General features: G+C 44.8%; 1 protein-coding gene across 1 annotated transcript in view; it reads right to left on the bottom strand.

Moving 5' to 3' along the window:
* LOC311124356 (copine-9-like) overlaps nt 1-23,235 on the bottom strand; it is a gene marked incomplete at both ends in the record, with an annotated part of 43,415 nt that overhangs the window by 8,868 nt on the left and 11,312 nt on the right. The window contains one exon of the mRNA XM_084198518.1: nt 6,550-6,613. Within this exon, the coding sequence (XP_084054644.1) occupies nt 6,550-6,613 (64 nt within the window). The remainder of the gene's footprint in view (nt 1-6,549; nt 6,614-23,235) is intronic.

Genomic DNA, 23,235 nt, shown 5'->3' with positions numbered 1-23,235 from the left:
TGTTTATGGTTTCAGAATTATCTTAGCGACAGAACTCAGGCCATCTTAACAGATGGGGTTCAATCTGAATTTCTTGAGATTCAAAAAGGAGTTCCTCAGGGTTCTATTTCGGGTCCATTATTGTTCACCTTGTATAATAATGACAGAGGAAACACTGTTAATACTTGTAACATTCATCTCTATGCAGATGACACAGTTTTGTATTCCTGTGCAACCTCAGTGCAGCAGGCCATTCGTGAACTTCAGCATGACTTTGATTCAATTCAGAAATCACTTACAAATCTTAAATTAGTGTTAAATACGAGTAAAACCAAGATCATGCTGTTCTCTAAGTCACGAAATGTTGACCCTGAGGACCTGCATATTTGCGCTACAAATGGAGCCCAAATTGAAATTGTTTCTCAATATAAGTACCTGGGTGTCTGGATTGATGACAAGTTGTCCTTCGTCATGCATAAAGAAAATCTGACTAAGAAGCTAATATCCAAGATAGTTTTTTTATATCGAAATAAATCATGCCTCAGTACTGAAAGATTGTTCAAACAACGCTTCTCCCTGTATTGGATTTTGGTGATATTGTTTACGAGCATGCGGCAACCTCTGTTTTGAAACCGTTGGACACAGTCTACCATTCCGCAATACGTTTTATCATAGGGGACAATTTTAGGACTCATCATTGTAGTCTGTATAAAAATGTGGGATGGACCTCTCTATCTGTAAGAAGAGAGCTGCATTCTCTTTTATTTATTTACAAAGCAATCTGACAGAAATTCCCTTCATATGTAACTTCATTAATTATGTTAAGAATCATAAGTTACCAAACCCGTTCTCAGGAATGGATAACACTAGAGATCCCTTCAGTCTCCACAGATTTGGGAAAATCTGCGTTTAGTTTTTTTGCCCCTAATTTGTGGAACAATCTGCAGAATTCACTGCAGTTAGATGTGCTGGTGCCACTCAGGCAGTTTAAATGATTGATTGAGGACCTCTATGTAGTTGAATGTGATTGCTTTTATTAAATATGTTTATTTTGTTATTGTGTGCTGAATTATATTGTTTTATTATTCTGTTTTTATTGTAATGTATACAGGGCTCTCTTGTAAAAGAGAATTTAAATCTCAATGTGACTCCCTGTTTAAATAAAAGGTTAAATAAATAATGGTAGCTGACTCTACAGTCGTGGTCAAACGTTTTGAGAATGACACAAGTATTGGTCTTCACAAAGTTTGCTGCTTCAGCGTTTTTAGATATTTTTGTCAGCTGTCTTGCCAAGCTGAACCTTGGCAAGACGGAGCTGCTCTTCCTCCCGGGGAAGGACTACCCGCTCCATGATCTCGCCATCACGGTTGACAACTCCATTGTGTCCTCCTCCCAGAGTGCAAAGAACCTTGGCGTGAACCTGGACAACACCCTGTCGTTCTCCGCTAACATCAAAGCGGTGACCAGATCCTGCAGGTTCATGCTCTACAACATTCGCAGAGTACGACCCTATTTTACACAGAAAGCGGCACAGGTCCTAATCCAGGCACTTGTCATCTCCCGTCTGGATTACTGCAACTTGCTGTTGGCTGGGCTCCCTGCCTGTGCCATTAAACCCCTACAACTTATCCAGAACGCCGCAGCCCGTCTGGTGTTCGACCTTCCCAAGTTCTCTCATGTCACCCTGCTCCTCCGCACACTCCACTGGCTTCCAGTTGAGCCTCGCATCTACTACAAGACCATGGTGCTTGCCTACGGAGCTGTGAGGGGAACGGCACCTCCTTACCTTCAGGCTCTGATCAGACCCTCCACCCAAACGAGGGCACTACGTTCATCCACCTCTGGCCTGCTAGCTCCCCTACCTCTACGGCAGCACAGTTCCCGCTCAGTCCAGTCAAAGCTATTCGCTGCTCTGGCACCCCAATGGTGGAACAAGCTCCCCCACGACGCCAGGACAGCGGAGTCACTGACCACCTTCCGGAGACACTTGAAACCCTACCTCTTTAAGGAATACCTGGAATAGTATAAAGTAATCCTTCAACCCACCCCCCCCATGAAGAAAATTTAAAAAAGAGGAGAAAAAAAAGTGGTTGTCCCACTGGCTATCATAAGTTGAATGCATCAATTTGTAAGTCGCTCTGGATAAGAGCGTCTGCTAAATGATGTAAATGTAAATGTAATGTTACTATGGTATACTGAAGTATAATTACAAGCATTCCATAAGTGTCAAAGGCTTTTATTGACAATTACATTAAGTTTATGCAAAGAGTCAATATTTGCAATGTTGACCCTTCTTTTTCAAGACCTCTGCAATCCACCCTGGCATGCTGTCAATTAACTTCTGGGCCACATCCTGACAGATGGCAGCCCATTCTTGCATAATCAATGCTTGGAGTTTGTCAGAATTTGTGGGTTTTTGTTTGTCCACCCGCCTCTTGAGGATTGACCACAAGTTCTGAATGGGATTAAGGTCTGGGGAGTTTCCTGGCCATGGACCCAAAATGTCGATGTTTTGTTCCTCGAGCCACTTAGTTATCACTTTTGCCTTATGGCAAGATGCTCCATCATGCTGGAAAAGGCATTGCTCGTCACCAAACTGTTCTTGGATGGTTGGGAGAAGTTGCTCTCTGAGGATGTGTTGGTACCATTCTTTGTTCTTAGGCAAAATTGTGAGTGAGCCCACTCCCTTGGCTGAGAAGCAACCCCACACATGAATGGTCTCAAGATGCTTTACTGTTGGCATGACACAGGACTGATGGTAGCGCTCACCTTGTCTTCTCCGGACAAGCTTTTTTCCAGATGCCCCAAACAATCGGAAAGGGGATTCATCAGAGAAAATGACTTTACCCCAGTCCTCAGCAGTCCAATCCCTGTACCTTTTGCAGAATATCAGTCTGTTCCTGATGTTTTTCCTGGAGAGAAGTGGCTACCTCGCTGCCCTTCTTGACACCAGGCCATCCTCCAAAAGTCTTCGCCTCACTATGCGTGCAGATGCACTCACACCTGCCTGCTGCCATTCCTGAGCAAGCTCTGCACTGGTGGTGCCCCGATCCCGCAGCTGAATCAAATTTAGGAGACGGTCCTGGCGCTTGCTGGACTTTCTTGGGCGCCCTGAAGCTTTCTTCACAACAATTTAACCTCTCTCCTTGAAGTTCTTGATGATCCGATAAATGGTTGATTTAGGTGCAATCTTACTAGCAGCAATATCCTTGCCTGTGAAGCCCTTTTTGTGCAAAGCAATGATGACAGCACATGTTTCCTTGCAGGTAACCATGTGTAACAGAGGAAGAACAATGATTTCAAGCACCACCCTCCTTTTAAAGCTTCCAGTCTCTTATTCTAACTCAATCAGCATGACAGAGTGATCTCCAGCCTTGTCCTCGTCAACACTCTCACCTGTGTTAACGAGAGAATCACTGACATGATGTCAGCTGGTCCTTTTGTGGCAGGGCTGAAATGCAGTGGAAATGTTTTTTGGGGATTCAGTTAATTTTTATGGCAAAGAGGGACTTTGCAATTCATCTGATCACTCTTCATAACATTCTGGAGTATATGCAAATTGCCATCATAAAAACTGAGGCAGCAGACTTTGTGAAAATTAATATTTGTGTCATTCTCAAAACTTTTGACCATGACTGTATATCCACTCTTATCTGTCATATCTTTAATCTGAGCCTAGAGAAAAGTCTTTGTCCTCAGGCCTGGAGGGAAGCCAAAGTCATTCCGCTACCCAATAATGGTAAAGTGGCCTTTACTGGTTCTGACAGCCGACCTATCAGTTTGCTGCTATCTCTTAGCCAACTGTTGGAAAAAATGGTGTTTGATAAAATACAATACTATTTCTCTGTAAACAAATTAACAACAGACTTTCAGCATGCTTATAGAGAAGGGCACTCAACATGTACTGCACTGACACAAATGACTGATGATTGGTGAAAAAAATGTTTTACTAAGAAGATTGTGGGAGTTGTACTGTTAGATTTCAGTGCAGTCTTTGATATTATTGACCATAACCTATTGTTGAAAAAACTTAAGTGTTATGGCTTTTTCAACTTCAGCCCTGAATCCACGATATGGCAATTATCTAATACACTGCTCAAAAAAATAAAGGGAACACTTAAACAACACAATGTAACTCCAAGTCAATCACACTTCTGTGAAATCAAACTGTCCACTTAGGAAGCAACACTGATTGACAATCAATTTCACATGCTGTTGTGCAAATGGAATAGACAACAGGTGGAAATTATAGGCAATTAGCAAGACACCCCCAATAAAGGACTGGTTTTGCAGGTGGTGACCACAGACCACTTCTCAGTTCCTATGCTTCCTGGCTGATGTTTTGGTAACTTTTGAATGCTGGCGGTGCTTTCACTCTAGTGGTAGCATGAGACGGAGTCTACAACCCACACAAGTGGCTCAGGTAGTGCAGTTCATCCAGGATGGCACATCAATGCGAGCTGTGGCAAGAAGGTTTGCTGTGTCTGTCAGCGTAGTGTCCAGAGCATGAAGCCGCTACCAGGAGACAGGCTAGTACATCAGGAGACGTGGAGTTCCTCCTAATGCAAGACAATGCTAGACCTCATGTGGCTGGAGTGTGTCAGCAGTTCCTGCAAGAGGAAGGCATTGATGCTATGGACTGGCCTGCCCGTTCCCCAGACCTGAATCCAATTGAGCACATCTGGGACATCATGTCTCGCTCCATCCACCAACGCCACGTTGCACCACAGACCGTCCAGGAGTTGGCGGATGCTTTAGTCCAGGTCTGGGAGGAGATCCCTCAGGAGACCATCCGCCACCTCATCAGGAGCATGCCCAGGCGTTGTAGGGAGGTCATACAGGCACGTGGAGGCCACACACACTACTGAGCCTCATTTTGACTTGTTTTAAGGACATTACATCAAAGTTGGATCAGCCTGTAGTGTGGTTTTCCACTTTAATTTTGAGTGTGACTCCAAATCCAGACCTCCATGGGTTGATACATTTGATTTCCATTGATAATTTTTGTGTGATTTTGTTGTCAGCACATTCAACTATGTAAAGAAAAAAGTATTTAATACGATTATTTCATTCATTCAGATCTAGGATGTGTTATTTTAGTGTTCCCTTTATTTTTTTGAGCAGTGTAGAACATAGAGGGTTTTCTTTAATGGAAACTTCTCTAATGTTAAACATTTAATGTGTGGTGTACCGCAGGGCAGCTCTCTAGGCCCTCTACTATTTTCTACTTTTACCAATGACCTGCCACTGGCATTAAACAAAGCCTGTGTGTCCATCTGTGCTGATGATTCAACCATATACGGGTCAGCAACCACAGCTAATGAAGTCACTGAAACCCTTAACAAGGAGTTGCAGTCAGTTTTGGAATGGGTGGCCAGTAATAAACTGGTCCTGAACATCTGTAAAACTAAGAGCATTGTATTTGGTACAAATCATTCCCTAAGTTCTAGACCTCCGCTGAATCTGATAATGAATAGTAGGCTCTTGAGCAAGTTGAGGAGACTAAATTACTTGATAATAAGTAATAAGAGGGCTAATATCAATACTATGCCCATCACTTCTTGTTTTTATAAGCATCAATGTATTGAATAATTCAAAATTGTTTGCATAGCCAACTTACACACAGCACTGATACACACACTTACCCCACCAGACATGCCACCAGGTTTGTTTTTCCACAGCCCCCAGGTTCAGAACAAATTCAAGGAAACGTACAATATTATACAGAGCCATGATTGCGTGAAACTCCCCTCCATCTCATAATGCTCAAGTGATCAGCAAACCTGGTTTATACAGGCCCCTGTAGCTCAGTTGGTAGAGCGTGGCGCTTGCAACACCAGGGTTGTGGGTTCGATTCCCACGGGGGGCCAGTATGAAAATGTATGCACTCACTAACTGTAAGTCACACTGGATAAGATCGTCTGCTAAATGACTAAAATGTAAAGCAATGCCTGTCCCCCACGTGACCTACTTGTTGTGTGTATGTACTGACGTCGTGTTAATGTATGTCAATTAATTGTGAAGTCTGTATTGTATTTTTCGTTTTGTGTCGGAACCCAGTAAGACTAGCTGCTGCAATTGGTGTTGCCTAATGGGGATCCTAATACAAATCTAAAACTTGTCACCAAATGGATGAGATGCTCAGAGTTGGAATGAAGGAATGTAATTAATACTGGAGGGTTTTGACAGGGGAGTTGGGGATAATTGCATGTGTGTCTTTGTGTGTGTGTGTGTGTGTGTGTGTGTGTGTGTGTGTGTGTTGAGGGGAGCACTACAAAGGGAAATGTTCAAATAACGAAGTGAAACATTTAAGAGAAGAGGGAACAGCCAGGGAGCGTCAGCCATTTTTGAAAATATAAAGAGAGATGGGATAAAAGAGGTCCTCACCCTCCTGAGAGTCAACTACAGTATGTGAATGGCAAAGCGATACAGAAGAAGAGCTTAGACATTACGGATCCATATAGGAGGTGGGGTTTTACTGCCACTCTTCTCCACAACAATGGCTGAAACATTAGCTGACTCTCGTGGCCGCTGGCTCAGAGGGGAATAGCTGACTTGTCAGATACTGACCCTACAGTTACTTAGCTCCTCCGCCGTGAAGATAATGGCACCTAACTTCTTCCCAGGAATCCCGCTGTGAAAGATAAAAAGAGCAGGAGGAGAGAGAGAGAGTGATGGAAATAGAGAGAGAGACAGAAAGAGATATTTTAATACTAATGACATTACCATACATAGTCATATAGTCACAGGCCCACTCTTTGTCGGAATACTGAGGCAGCATTCATTAACCATGTAAGCAGGGTACTTTCTAAATCTAATCCTTTACGTTTACTAGTTACCTGTCCAAAATTGTAATCAGTAACGTAACTTTTGGATTACCCAAACTCAGTAACATAATCGGACTACTTTCAGTTACTTTTAGATGACTTCCCCCTAAGAGGTATTAGAAGAAGACAAACATGAATATTACCAATTGAACGACATCTATTGCAGGATAAATCAATGTTAGAGTTTACATGGCTGGCCATAAATGGATGTCGCATTTTACTTTATGGGTTGAGTGGCGCAGTGGTCTAAGGCACTGCATCGCAGTGCTAACTGTGCCACTAGAGATCCTGGTTAGAATCCAGGCTCTGTCGCAGCCGGCCGCGACCGGGAGACTAATGGGCGGCGCACAATTGGCCCAGCGTCGTCTAGGGTAGGGGAGGGAATGGCCGGCAGGGATGTAGCTCAGTTGATAGAGCATGGCGTTTGCAACGCCAGGGTTGTGGGTTCGATTCCCACGGGGGGCCAGTATAAAAAAAATAATGTAATCACTAACTGTAAGTCGCTCTGGATAAGAGCGTCTGCTAAATGACTAAAATGTAAAATGTTATGTAGGCTTCCTCCAACCCATTGCTTTCTGCTACAGATAATAATACGATTAGGCTATATCTTTACATAAAATAAAATAAAAGTCTGTCAGATTTTCAGTCATTCCAATGCATTTAATACCCCTTGATCTTCAAGAATTGGACTTGGAAATATGGAAATATATACTGAACAAAAATATAAATGCAACATGCAATAATTTCTAAGATTTTACCGAGGTACAGTTCATATAAGGAAATCAGTCGATTGAAATAAATAAATTAGGCCCTAATCTATGGATTTCACATGACTGGGAATACAGATCTGCATCGGATGGTCACAGATACAGTAACTTAAAAAAAAGGTAGGGGCGTGGATCAGAAAACCAGTCAGTATCTGGTGTGACCACTATTTGCCTCATGCAGCGCGACATCTCCTTCGCATAGAGTTGATCATGCTGTTGATTTTGGACTTTGGAATGTTCTCCCACTCCTCTTCAATGGTTGTGCGAAGTTGCTGGATATTGGCGGGAACTGGAACACGTTGATCCTGAGTATCCCAAACATGCACAATGGGTGACATGTCTGGTGAGTATGCAGGCCATGGAAGAACTGGGACATTTTCAGCTTCCAGGAATTGTGTACAGGGCCTTGCGACATGGGGCCGTGCATTATCATGCTGAAACATGAGGTGATAGTGGCGGATGAATGGCATGACAATGGGCCTCAGGACCTCGTCATGGTATCTCTGTGCATTCAAATTGCCATCAATAAAATGAAATTGTGTTCGTTGTCCATAGATTATGCCTGCCCATACCATAACCCCACCGCCACCATGGAGCACTCTGTTCACAACGTTGATATTAGCAAACCACTCGCCCACATGGTCTGCGGTTGTGAGGCCGGTTGTACTGCCAAATTCTCTAAAACAACATTGGAGGTGGTTTATGGTAGAGAAATTAACATTAAAATCTCTGGCAACAGCTCTGATGGACATTCCTGCAGTCAAGCATGCCAATTGCACCCTCCCTCAAAAACTTGAGATATCCGTGGCATTGTGTTATGTGACGAAATTGCACATTTGTGACTCATTTCAGGAAACTAGGCATATGTCGGACGTCACTACTTCACAGGCGAGCCATTTGAATGTAAACCTTTAAAAAAAAATCTAAATGCATTTTTTTTGGCATAAATGCCTTCTCCAACATGTGAACTTTCATGTGCCTTAATAACAAACTTGTGTGCCATCTGTAAATACAAATACAATTGTTAAATTACGAGCCTAGTTGGTTTAGACACAGAAAAAGACAGCAACCTTCCCACTAGCCATGATTGGCTGAGAAAATGAGTGGGCTGGAAATGCAGAGAGATCGAGTTTTGAAATCAGTGGAATTAGAGTGGGAGAGCTAAGGAGTGGGAGAAAACACCTGTCTCCGGATTACATCTTCAAACTAAGGGCAACCAGGGCATCAGTGACAGAGAGGGAGAAGTGTCCATCCATGTATACATTTTCAGATATTACAAATTTCTAATTTTGTCAGAAAGTCGTTTTCATTTCAACTTAAAGTGTACTGTTAGCTAGCTAGCTAACGTTAGCTGGCAGGCTCGCTAGCTAACGTTACGTGTATGATCTGTGTAGTAATATTATTCGTATCTCAGAGCCATTTGCTTTGCTAGTTATAGCCTAATGTTAGCTAGCTAACATTGAACCTGGTTGATTAGCTACCTGCAGATTCATGCAGGGTAGTAACGTCACGAGTTGTGATTATGGTTAATTGTTTAGCCAGCTAGCTAGCTAAATGTCTTAAGAAAAGACTCCCCTATGCAAGTAACCATTTCAATAGAATGTTCATGATGTCAATGCGACAACTGTTGATAGACGTAGCTGGCAAATTCACTCTGGCTATCTACTCCGATTTCAGAGCACTCTCGTCTGAGTGTGCCAGAGCGCAGAATAACTGACAAATTTACGAATGCTCAACACCCATTGAATATGGCCGGTGTCAGTAATCGTTGGCAAAAAAGCATAATTAAATTGTTGCCAGCAGCACAGTTGCAGTCACAAATACTCTGGATAACATAAAAACAGCCTAACCAGCTCTGCAAGGGCGAGTAAAATGGTGAGTGTGAGCTGTTCTCTCATTTGTGTCTGGAAGTAGCTAGCAAGCTAGCCAACGTTAGCCAGTTAGCTTGGGTGCTTGACTGCTGCTGTTAGGACAGAACGCTCGGATCAACCCTACTCCTCAGCCAGAGCGTGCAGTGTGCGCTCTGAACTCTCCGAGAGTGAAACGCTCTGAATTTACCAACCGACAATCTGACAACGCTCTGAGTTTACGGGCGGGGCTATAGCTTAAGAGGGTGTGAACGATGCTGAGTGGGTGTAGACAAAGAAGAGCTCTCCAGTGGGTGTACCAAAACATTCAAAGGCCATTTTCTCAAATAAATAAATTAGTCAATTAGCAGACGCTCTTATCCAGAGCAACTAGGGTTAAGTGCCTTGCTCAAGGGCACCGACAGATTTTTCACCTAGTCAGCTCTGGATTAGAACCAGCGAACTTTCGGTTAATGGCACAACGCTCTTAACCACTAAGCTACCTGCCACCCCTCGAAAGTGAGGTTACAAGTTTATCAACTTTCAAAGCAGAAATTAGATTAGAATTAGATTGAGCAATAAAAGCCCCAATCGTGGTCTTCTTAAATGAAACTAGTTGTTGACAGTATGGAGCACAATACCATGGAGGGGTTTAGAAGGAAGGAACTCCCTCAGACTTTTATTCCATAGGCTGGGATGAAACATCTGTTACTCCCCAACCCTGCATTCAACCCACACTGCATAGCACATTCACACAGCTGTCTTTTCGAGAGTTAGGGGCTTGCAAGGTCAACCCTGCAAGCTGGTCAATTACTGTGCAGTGGAGGTGGACTGCTGGATAAACCTGGGTCACTCTGGGCCAGCTGCAGCTCGCTCCACTCCTCTCCTCTGGGTCACTCTGGGCCGGCTGCAGCTCGCTCCACTCCTCTCCCCTGGGTCACTCTGGGCCGGCTGCAGCTCGCTCCACTCCTCTCCCCTGGGTCACTCTGGGCCGGCTGCAGCTCGCTCCACTCCTCTCCTCTGGGTCACTCTGGGCCAGCTGCAGCTCACTCCACTCCTCTCCCCTGGGTCACTCTGGGCCAGCTGCAGCTCACTCCACTCCTCTCCCCTGGGTCACTCTGGGCCAGCTGCAGCTCGCTCCACTCCTCTCCCCTGGGTCACTCTGGGCCAGCTGCAGCTCGCTCCACTCCTCTCCCCTGGGTCCCTCTGGGCCGGCTGCAGCTCGCTCCACTCCTCTCCCCTGGGTCACTCTGGGCCTGCTGCAGCTCGCTCCACTCCTCTCCCCTGGGTCACTCTGGGCCAGCTGCAGCTCGCTCCACTCCTCTCCTCTGGGTCACTCTGGGCCAGCTGCAGCTCGCTCCACTCCTCTCATCTCCTCTGGGTCACTCTGGGCCAGCTGCAGCTCGCTCCACTCCTCTCCCCTGGGTCCCTCTGGGCCAGCTGCAGCTCGCTCCACTCCTCTCCTCTGGGTCACTCTGGGCCAGCTGCAGCTCGCTCCACTCCTCTCCTCTGGGTCACTCTGGGCCGGCTGCAGCTCGCTCCACTCCTCTCCTCTGGGTCCCTCTGGGCCGGCTGCAGCTCGCTCTACTCCTCTCCTCTGGGTCACTCTGGGCCAGCTGCAGCTCGCTCCACTCCTCTCCTCTGAGTCCCTCTGGGCCGGCTGCAGCTCGCTCCACTCCTCTCCCCTGGGTCCCTCTGGGCCAGCTGCAGCTCGCTCCACTCCTCTCCTCTGGGTCCCTCTGGGCCTGCTGCAGCTCGCTCCACTCCTCTCCCCTGGGTCCCTCTGGGCCAGCTGCAGCTCGCTCCACTCCTCTCCCCTGGGTCACTCTGGGCCGGCTGCAGCTCGCTCCACTCCTCTCCCCTGGGTCACTCTGGGCCGGCTGCAGCTCGCTCCACTCCTCTCCCCTGGGTCACTCTGGGCCGGCTGCAGCTCGCTCCACTCCTCTCCCCTGGGTCCCTCTGGGCCGGCTGCAGCTCGCTCCACTCCTCTCCCCTGGGTCACTCTGGGCCTGCTGCAGCTCGCTCCACTCCTCTCCCCTGGGTCACTCTGGGCCGGCTGCAGCTCGCTCCACTCCTCTCCCCTGGGTCACTCTGGGCCGGCTGCAGCTCGCTCCACTCCTCTCCCCTGGGTCACTCTGGGCCGGCTGCAGCTCGCTCCACTCCTCTCCCCTGGGTCATTCTGGGCCGGCTGCAGCTCGCTCCACTCCTCTCCCCTGGGTCACTCTGGGCCGGCTGCAGCTCGCTCCACTCCTCTCCTCTGGGTCCCTCTGGGCCAGCTGCAGCTCGCTCCACTCCTCTCCCCTGGGTCACTCTGGGCCGGCTGCAGCTCGCTCCACTCCTCTCCCCTGGGTCACTCTGGGCCGGCTGCAGCTCGCTCCACTCCTCTCCCCTGGGTCACTCTGGGCCGGCTGCAGCTCGCTCCACTCCTCTCCTCCAGTCATTAGTAGGACCTCTGACTTTCTCATCAAATGGATTTTGAGAAGGATGCGAGGAATTAAGGAAATGCAATTGAGATTCTCCCCTGGTGCAGCTCATCCTCTCACCATGTCGCTGTCCAATCAAACCATGTCCAATCTCAGAGAGTCCTCACTGTTACAAGAGGTGGCACAGTGCAATACTATTCCAGTGTGCAATTCTGACCGAGATTGGGCACCCCTCATTATAATTACAAACCTCTGTTTTTACTATGAGGTGTTATACAGTGCCTTCAGAAAGTTTTTACACCTCTTTACTTTTTCCAAATGTTGTTGTGTTACAGCCTTAATTGCAAATGTATTAAATTGAGATTTTGTGTCACTGATCTACACACAATACCCCATAATGTCACAGTGGAATTTGGTTAGTAATTATTTTAGAAATTAATAAAAAATGTAAAGCTGAAATGTCTTGAGTCAATAAGTATTCAACGCCTTTGTTATGGCAAGCCTAAATAAGTTCAGGAGTAACAATGTGCTTGACAAATATAATAAGTTGCATGGACTCATTCCGTGTTCAATAATAGTGGTTTACATGATTTTAGAATGACTACCCCATCTTTATACCCCACAGATGCAATTATCTGTAAGGTCCCTCAATCGAGTAGTGAATTTCAAGCACAGATTCAAAATATTCAAAAACATGCATCCTGTTTGCAACAAGGCACTTAAGTAATACTGAAAAAAATATATACTTTTGGTCCTGAATACAAAGCGTTATGTTTGGGGCAAATCCAAAACAACACATCACTGAGTACCACTATTCATATTTTCAAGCATGGTGGTGGCTGCATCATGTTAAGGGTATGCTTGTCATCGGCAAGGATAAAGGAGTTTTTTAGGATAAAAATAAACGGAATAAAGCTATAAGCACAGCAGCAGCGGTGCTTGGGTAAAATCACTGGGGAAGCCAGAAAAAGAGGAATATTACAACCTAATTGCATTGTTTGCTCTATAACTTGTTAGTTCATATGCCTTGCGACCGTGATATATAGGCCTAAGGCTGAGACAATAAGAAGACACAGTGGCAGAATAAATTCAACCACACCTTTGTTTCATCACAAAACCGGAGAGCAACATCTGTCCAGTGAAGTCCACAAATCATATTGCATGTAACAAACAGTTACATGACCTACAGCTTGGTCAAGCAAGTTAATGTTTTCGAAATTTTTGGACTACTAAACAACTATGATTTAGAACCATGGAGAGTTACCACAAGTCGCAAAGACAACAGGCGCTGCCTCCACTATTCCAACACCATTTCAACTTCAACATTTCAATATCATCAAATCACCTCTGTTTAGTCTAATACAGTGACAACCAAAAACAATTTAGTCAAATCTACGTAAGCTAAATATGATTTGGCTGTCCATGGTTCTGATTTATCTCTCTCTGTGTGTGTGTGTGTTCAAGTACTATAGAAAAAACATGTTGACTCACCCTACATGTAGAGAAATGCCAATGCCGTCCTCCTCTCCTTCATGTTGACGAAATGTCTCCGTCATACAGTACACGTTTTTAGGTTTTGTAGGCTACCTGGCTAAAATGCTTGCTCGCTAGCCTAACTTTCTTTGGTACGCCAGAACCGTTCACAGTTCAGCTCACTCAGTTTAGCTCACGCTGATTGGCTATTATTATTTTTTTTTAAATCATCAAGGGAGGCCAAATGCTCGCTGGCTTCCCTTGCATTCAATAATACGGGCGGCAACAATATCATACTCTTTTTGACCAGACAGCATCAGATAGGCCTAGATGGGTTACACATACAGAGACAGAGGGGCGCTGTTTCGCTCGCTATGATGCTTTCAATGGTCAGCTACATTCAGCCTCTTGCGAATTGCAGGAAAATTATGAAACACAGAGAGACTAAATAAATTATTTTATGTATTTTTCTTTTTTTATTGGTACATTTTCTGGGGAAGCCTGGCTTCCCTAGGCATCCACGAATACACACCACTGAAGCACAGGCAAAAATCCTAGAGCAAACCTGGTTCAGTCTGCTTTCCAACAGACACTGGGAGACCAATGTACCTTTCAGCAGGACAATAACCTAAAACACAAGGCCAAATCTATACTGGAGTTACTTACCAAGATGAGTAAGTTTTGACTTAAATCGGCTTGAAAATCTATGGAAAGACTTAAAATGGCTGTCTAGCAATGATCACCAATCAACTTGACATAGTTTGAATAATTTTTTTAAGAATAATGGGAAAATATTGAACAATCCTGGTGTGCAAAGCTCTTAGCGACTTACTGAAAAATATATTTTTGTATTTCATTTTCAATACATAAAAAAAAAAATCATACTACATGTATTGTAGGCCCCGTGTAGCTCAGTTGGTAGAGCATGGCGCTTGCAATGCCAGGGTTGTGGGTTAGATTCCCACGGGGGGGCCAGTATGAAAAATGTATGCACTCACTAAACTGTAAGTAGCTCTGGATAAGAGCGTCTGCTAAATGACTAAACTGTATTGTGTGTAGATGGGTGAGAAAAAACATCTATTTAATCCATTTTGAATTCAGGCTGTAACAAAACAAAATGTAGAATAAGTCAGGAGGTATGAAACATTTCTGAAGGCGCTGTATAACACATGGTGAGTAATCGCAGTAAATAGAACATTTAGTGGAAAACAGAGGGTTCCGTCTCCACCACCCTGATCATGTTCTGGATATGGAGATGAAATAACAAATGACCGTAAGTTTCCTTGGTAACGGAAGTCACAGCAGCAGCAAACAGGACACATCGTGTAACTATGTCATTGCAGACAACAGAGCACCAGGGCAGAAATCCTGTTAGCTAAAGGCCCACCACGTCTCAATGTGATTAGACCTGGGAGAGAATGTCCTTCAGAAACGTAAATCTCCTCCCTGTCACTCCCATCCCCTGTCTGAAGGCAAATGGAATGGCAAGAGTAGCAACAGGTAGGCAACCTATTCTTACGGAAGTCCAGAGAGGACATATTAATAAATAAATACAAATCCCTCGTTATGTCGAGATCACAACTTATTTATCTCATGATCACTACATAACAATAGTTGTTTTGTCGAAAGTACCATCCATTCATTTGTTTAGATGCAAGATAACCACATCATCAAGGAGCAATGTGATCGCAATGCCCTCGTGGGGCATTTAAGCCCTGAACGAACAAGGAAAAACTTAGCTAACTTGGCTAGTCTTTTGAGCTAGCTAGCAAGCTAAACTATATCTACAAAATTAGTGGATTCGGCTATTTCAGCCACACCCATGGCTGACAGGTGTATACAACTGAGCACACAGCCATGCAATCTCCATAGAAAAACATTGGCAGTAGAATGGCCTTACTGAAGAGCTCAGTGACTTTCAACGTGGCAGCGTCATTGGATGCCACCTTTCCAACAAGTCAGTTCATCAAATTTCTGTCCTGCTAGAGCTGCCCCGGTCAACTGTAAGTGCTGTTATTGTGAAGTGGAAATGTCTAGGAGCAAAAACGGCTCAGCCCCTAAGTGGTAGGCCACACAAGCTCTCAGAACGGGACCACCGAGTGCTGAAGCGTGATGCGCGTAAAAATCGTCTGTCCTCGGTTGCAACACTCACTACCGAGTTCCAAACTGCCTCTGGAAGCAACCTCAGCACAATAACTGTTCATCGGAAGCTTCATGAAATGGGTTTCCATGGCCAAGCAGCCGCACACAAGCCTAAGATCCCCATGCGCAATGCAAAGCGTCGGCCGGAGTGGTGTAAATCTTGCCGCCATTGGACTCTAGAGCATTGGAAACGCGTTCTCTGGAGTGATGAATCACGCTTCACCATCTGGCAGTCCGACGGACGAATCTGGGTTTGGCGGATGACAGGAGAACGCTACCTGCCCGAATGCATAGTGGCAACTGTAAAGTTTGGTGGAGGAGGAATAATGGTCTGGGGCTGTATCTCATGGTTCGTGCTAAGCCCCTTAGTTCCAGTGAAGGGAAATCTTAATGCTACAGCATACAATGACATTCTAGACGATTCTGTGCTTCCAACTTTGTGGCAACAGTTTGGGGAAGGCCCATTCCTCTTTCAGCATGACAATGCCCCCGTGCACAAAGCGAAGTCCATACAGAAATGGTTTGTCGAGATCAGTGTGGAAGAACCTGACTGGCCTGCACAGAGCCTTGACCTCAACCCCATCGAACACCTTTGGGATGAAGCTGATTAAACAGCATGATCATTACACAGGTGCACGTTGTGCTGGGGACAATAAAAGGCCACTCTAAAATGTGAAATTTTGTCACATAACACAATGCCACCTCAAGTTTTGAGGGAGCCAGAGAATTTAAATGTTCATTTCTCTACCTCAAGCTGCCTCCAACGTCGTTTTAGAGAATTTGGCAGTACGTCCAACTGGCCTCACAACCGAAGACCACGTGTATGGTGTCGTTTGGGCGAGCGGTTTGCTGATGTCAACGTTGTGAACAGAGTGCCCCATGGTGGCGGTGGGGTTATGGTCTGGGCAGGCATAAGCTATGGACAACGAACACAATTGCATTTTATCCAGTGGCGTAAAGTACTTAAGTAAAAATACTTTAAAGTACTACTTAAGTAGTTATTTGGTGTATCTTTACTTTACCATTTACATTTTTGACAACTTTTACTCCACTACATTCCTAAAGAAAATAATGTACTTTTTACTCCATACATTTTCCCTGACACCTAAAAGTACTTGTTACATTTCTAATGCTTCGCTGGACAGGAAATTGGTCAAATTCACACACTTATCAAGAGAACATCCCTGGCCATCCCTACTGCCTCTTATCTGGCAGACTCACTAAACACACATGCTTTGTTTGTTAATGTTGTCTGAGTGTTGGAGTGTGCCCCTGGCTATCCGTAAATTAAAAATTAAAAAAGAAAACTGTGCTGTCTGGTTTGCTTAATATAAGCAATTTGAAATGATTTATACTTTTGATACTTAAGTATATTTTAGCAATTACATCTACTTTTGATACTTAAGTACTTAGTCCCGTGTAGCTCAGTTGGTAGAGCATGGCGTTTGCAACACCAGGGTTGTGGGTTCGTTTCCCACGGGGGACCAGTATGAGGAAAGAAATATGTATGCACTCACTAATTGTAAGTCGCTCTGGATAAATGACTAAAATGTAAGTATATTATAAACCAAAGACTTTTACTCAAGTAGTATTTTACTGTGTGACTTTCACTTTTACTCGAGCCATTTTCTATTTAGGTATCTTTACTTTTACTCAAGTATGACAACTGGGTACTTTTTCCACCACTGATTTTATTGATGGCAATTTGAATGCACAGAGATACCGTGACGAGTATAGTTTGCATCAGTAGTTTCCCTCTTGTCACTCACTGACAGTCACCCAATTAGCCCATGTCAGTAAAAACATTTTAGATTGGTAAATTAGTCTAGTTAGTCTAGCCAACCTATCTAAACCTGTAATCATGGCTGAATTACCTACTGGACATGCAGGGCATGTGCCCAGGGCCCCTGACCTCCAGGGGTCCCCCATTGATTTTGTTAGTCACTCTCACAGATATCATATTAACATGGCATAAGTCATGGCAAAATGTGTAAAATTGCATCAAATTAGCTTTAAAACTGCAAAAATGTATCCCCACCCCATGGCGAACGTGTAGAATTGCAGCAAATTAGCTGTAAAACTGCAAACAAAGCTCAGTGCAGTCAAAAATGTGATTTCCCTGTGTTTATATATCTATATATATATATATATATATTTCGACACTATGAGGTTGAAATAACACTGAAATTGTAAAAATTATGATAATGCCCTTGTAGTGTAACAGCTGTTTGAAAAGACCACCTGAAATTTCAACCTGTTTTGGTGGGATGGAGTTTTGGCCTTTCTGGTGATGTCACCAATAAGAAAGAGAGTTCCAAACCTCTCACAATAACAGCTAGCTTTCAGACCACTTCCAGACAGTCCTAGCAACATTTATACGATTTGATATTGAGATAAAAACTGCTGCATTGGACCTAAAATACTTTTTTTGCTAACCAATCCCTCCCGCCGTACGTATTAAATTATAGTTTTTAATCCCGGTGCTGAGTTAATGTCAGTTAATGTGTAGTGGCTAATTGTATAGCTAATAGGCTATATGTTTGTAGATCGACTGAGGTGACTGAAGCTACAGTACAGCAACCCATGTGATAATGGCTGGGGTCAGTTTCGCTTGTTTTTGCTTTTCTCCAAATATCATTTTAGAGTTTTTAAATAGTATAGAAATGCAGTAAATGAGCATTAACTTAAAACTTAAAACTTCACTGACTGCTTTGTCAGCCTGCAATGTGCTTTACCTATGAAATAGCCTACAAGGCAGAATCCTGACTTATCAGCATCTGATGCTGCTATTGAATCTGATCCAGCTCGGAGGCTAAAACTGAATTTGATCAGCCTGTCAGGAATGGAGCTCACCCACTCTGTAAATGAAAAATATTATCCATAACAAATGTGTCCCTTACAATTATATACTGTATATATTAGTTATGCAAGATAACAAACAGCATAGATAACAAGATAGCTAGCTAACAAGACTATCTAGCTAACTAGCCAGCTCACTCGCTCACAAGACTAGCAAAGTTAGCTGCATTGTTGCTTGCATACAATTGGCTGTGGTCTTGAGGTGGCACACAGCCTGGGAGACAGAGTTGCCTGTCAAGCATCGTTCAGGGCTTAAATGCCCCACAAGGGCTTAGCTCTCCCAAGAGTTCTTAGCTCAAGGTAAGGGACATTTAGCTTGCTTACATTCTAAATTATAAACTGAAAATGAGCTCCAAACACAAATGAATGCATGATGTCAGCATGAAATGTACATTACCATCCCTTAGTGTAACAATCAATCCAAAAGTGGGAACCGATCCACCGTGGGCTCTGCCGCCTCAGTCATACTGGCAATCTGTCATCAATACGTCCACTCCTATTTATAGAGTTTATCTCGTGATCTCAACAAAACAACTTTTGTCATGTCGTGATCATGAGGTAAAGAGGTTTGTGATCGACATAACGAGGGAATTTGTTTTTTATTCCTCTCTGGGCTTCTGTATATTCTTGAGCTGATCCCATAGATTTCTATTTCAGAGCTGTTTCTATTGAAACGTATTGTCTATACTGTACTAGGCAGATCAAAGTCCAAAACATGTATTTTGTTTTAACAATACACTTATAGTTATAATAATAATATAATATGCCATTTAGCAGACGCTTTTATCCAAAGCGACTTACAGTCATGTGTGCATACATTTTTACGTATGGGTGGTCCCGGGGATCGAACCCACTACCCTGGCGTTACAAGCGCCATGCTCTACCAATTGAGCTACAGAGGCAAAACAAAACAAAACAAAACTTCATGTAATTTGAATTGCATTCCACAAGAAGTAGAGAATGACAGATGTGGACGCATCACAAGGTAGCCATTTAAAGATGAAATAAATAAAACCTAGTTCATTATGCATGAATTTGCCTTGTTCCGTCTTTGCAGCTGGCCTTACGAAAAGGAGTCCAATACAAACTTTAGGATGCGTGAGCCCGTCTAGAGTCAACAGTCCTCAATATTTCAGGACCATGCCCCAGATTCAGACGGGCTGAGCCAGAGGTGGGATGAAGCAGAATACTGGAACAACTTTATGAGACTGATTCAGTTGGCAGAGAAAATAACAGAGATGGTCCCTGCACTCTGTGTCTGACATGGAGACAGTGAGCTGTCTGTGACACACTTTGGGAGAACAGAGTTCCCTAACTTCGTTGTACATGACATATTAACAACTGGGGAATTATTTATGACAAAAGTAAATCCAACTTTACCTAGCACTATTGTACTGTCTGCATTTAGACCCTGTAAAAAGTATCCCACATAAATGTTGAAAATGAAATCCCTAAAAATGTTCAAAGTAATTAGCCAAAGATGAGCTGTAGTTAAAGTATACCACAAAAATCTGCTGTAGACATAATATCCTGGCTGGCATGACTCGGCATGTTTGTGTATGGGACAGACAGGTGGTGTCCTCTTAGTAACAGGTGGTGTCCTCTTAGTAACAGGTGGTGTCCTCTTAGTAACAGGTGGTGTCCTCTTAGTAACAGGTGGTGTCCTCTTAGTAACAGGTGGTGTCCTCTTAGTAACAGGTGGTGTCCTCTTAGTAACAGGTGGTGTCCTCTTAGTAACAGGTGGTGTCCTCTTAGTAACAGGTGGTGTCCTCTTAGTAAAAGGTGGTGTCCTCTTAGTAACAGGTGGTGTCCTCTTAGTAACAGGTGGTGTCCTCTTAGTAACAGGTGGTGTCCTCTTAGTAACAGGTGGTGTCCCTTATCATTCAATACCCACTATCCCCTCCACCCCTCCACCCTTCCAATACCCCCTATCCCCTCCACCGTTCCAATACCCCCTATCCCCTCCACCCTTCCAATACCCCCTATCCCCTCCACCGTTCCAATACCCCCTATCCCCTCCACCCTTCCAATACCCCCTATCCCCTCCACCCTTCCAATACCCCCCATCCCCTCCACCCTTCCAATACCCCCTATCCCCTCCACCCCTCCACCGTTCCAATACCCCCTATCCCCTCCAATACCCCCTATCCCCTCTACCCCTCCACCCTTCCAATACCCCCTATCCCCTCCACCCTTCCAATACCCCCTATCCCCTCCACCCTTCCAATACCCCCTATCCCCTCCAATACCCCCTATCCCCTCCACCCTTCCAATACCCCCTATCCCCTCCACCCTTCCAATACCCCCTATCCCCTCCACCCTTCCAATACCCCCTATCCCCTCCAATACCCCCTATCCCCTCCACCCCTCCACCCTTCCAATACCCCCTATCCCCTCCACCCTTCCAATACCCCCTATCCCCTCCACTCTTCCAATACCCCCTATCCCCTCCACTCTTCCAATACCCCCTATCCCCTCCACTCTTCCAATACCCCCTATCCCCTCCAATACCCCCTATCCCCTCCACCCTTCCAATACCCCCTATCCCCTCCACCCCTCCACCCTTCCAATACCCCCTATCCCCTCCACCCCTCCACCGTTCCAATACCCCCTATCCCCTCCAATACCCCCTATCCCCTCCACCCCTCCACCCTTCCAATACCCCCTATCCCCTCCACCCTTCCAATACCCCCTATCCCCTCCACCCTTCCAATACCCCCTATCCCCTCCACTCTTCCAATACCCCCTATCCCCTCCAATACCCCCTATCCCCTCCACCCTTCCAATACCCCCTATCCCCTCCACTCTTCCAATACCCCCTATCCCCTCCACCCCTCCACCCTTCCAATACCCCCTATCCCCTCCACCCTTCCAATACCCCCTATCCCCTCCAATACGCCCTATCCCCTCCACTCTTCCAATACCCCCTATCCCCTCCACCCTTTCAATACCCCCTATCCCCTCCACCCTTCCAATACCCCCTATCCCCTCCAATACCCCCTATCCCCTCCACCCCTCCAATACCCCCTATCCCCTCCACCCTTCCAATACCCCCTATCCCCTCCACCCTTCCAATACCCCCTATCCCCTCCAATACCCCCTATCCCCTCCACCACCCCCTATCCTTCCAAAATCCGTGATTATCTGTAATCATGGTAGCATCCACATTCATGTAAAAGTGTTCAGAAACATATTCTATTCTCATTTACAATAACAGTGACTCCAAAATGACACAGTACATTATTTATCATTAATTTCTATTGGGCACAAAACAATCTGACACACAACCAAAACAAAACTGCAAATGCATCCAACAAGTTTGTAGAGTCACAAGCTTGATGTAGTCATTGTGTGCTAGGAATATGGGACCAAATATAAGTGAATTTGTCAATAATACTTATGACACCTTCAAAATGGGGTGACTAGATACATAAAGTGCTAAATGGTAAAACAGATATGTAGGAAAATACCCTCAAATAAAAAGGTGACATTCTGTACGGTTGCCTCATATGAAACATTTGAATCATCTCAAAATCCCAAATGCTGAAGTATAGAGCCAAATGATACATTTTAGCTTCACTGTCCAAATGAATCCGTATTTTCCATCTTGGTGTATATGTGCAGTGTAAAGTATGTAAATAATAGTCCACAGTGATACCTCAATCCCAGGTATGATTAGGATATTACTATTGAGCTATTAATGGACTGCATTATATCCACTAATCTAATGCGTCTGCATTGGCATGCAATTATCCACAAAATTGTATGTATGTGTGTGTGTGCGCATGTCAGTGTGTGTGAGAGAGAGAGTGAGAGTGAACCAGCAGGTGTGAAATTGCGGAAGCATGGGGTACGCTCATTTTACAAATAAAAATACGACCAGCTCGCATTGACCTGTAAAGCACATATCTTATCTTCTAAAAAGGGGAAAATTAGGTGTATTCACCCAATCATCCTTTTATACTTTGGGAAAGCTAACAGTCACCCTTGGTTGCCATAGAAACCAACAGGTAAGTGGTAGAGAAGTGCTTCTTCCTCCACAGCACGATACCCCGTTCTAAAAACAGTGACCTACAAAAATACGCCCACTGCCATGCGGAGGCCATTGCCAGGCTCTACGGATCGGCTCTCCTCCTCTCACTGAGGGGAGTGTGTGGAATAAAGGCAACGCTGAGAGGATGTGTGTTTGAGGCTGTTTTGACAGCCATGTAAAACACATACTGTACAGGAGTTGTCTCCAGGCTTTGTCATGACAGATTCCCTCTGGGATGGCAGGCTCTGTCTGCTGTTGGTTTTTTCTCTCTCTCTCCCTCTCTCTCTCCCTCCCTCCCAGAAATGTGGCCTTCTAAATTCCAGAGCCGACGAGGGAGAATGCCATTTTTCTTTACAAAACCCACATATTTTTCCCCTCACTGCTCTTGGCATTTTTGTGGCTTCATCCATTGTTGTCTTTGGAGTGAACAACCATTGAATTCTGATTATTTTTATTGTTGTTGTTGTTGAATGCAAGGTTTTTCTCCAGTGTACAATATGTGACTGGGAGCATTTCTTATGCTTTTCTAAAGGTTTCTTAAAACCCCTTACACACATGGATATTGGCCTATTGTCACGCCCTGGCTCTGGGGACTCTTGTATGTTGAGCCAGGGTGTTAGTTTCTTTGTGTAGTGTCTATGTTTCGTTTTCTATGTTCTGTTCTAGGTTATGTGGTTCTATGTTGGCCGGGGTGGTTCTCAATCAGATGCAACGAGAATCAGCTGTTGCTTGTTGTCTCTGATTGGGAACCATACTTAGGCAGCCTGTTGTGCACTTGTGTTTTGTGGGATCTTGTTCCGTGTAGGTTTGTGTATGACCGAGGACTTCACGTTTCATTTTGTTGTTTTGTAATCATTGTTTAAGTACTCATTAAAAGAGATGTAC

This window comes from Coregonus lavaretus (genome assembly GCF_964263955.1).
Source record: "Coregonus lavaretus genome assembly, contig: HAP1_SCAFFOLD_4730, whole genome shotgun sequence".
Classification (NCBI taxonomy): Eukaryota; Metazoa; Chordata; class Actinopteri; order Salmoniformes; family Salmonidae; genus Coregonus; species Coregonus lavaretus.
The sequence above is the reverse complement of the archived record's forward strand: the minus strand, read 5'-3'. Positions and strand labels throughout refer to the sequence as shown.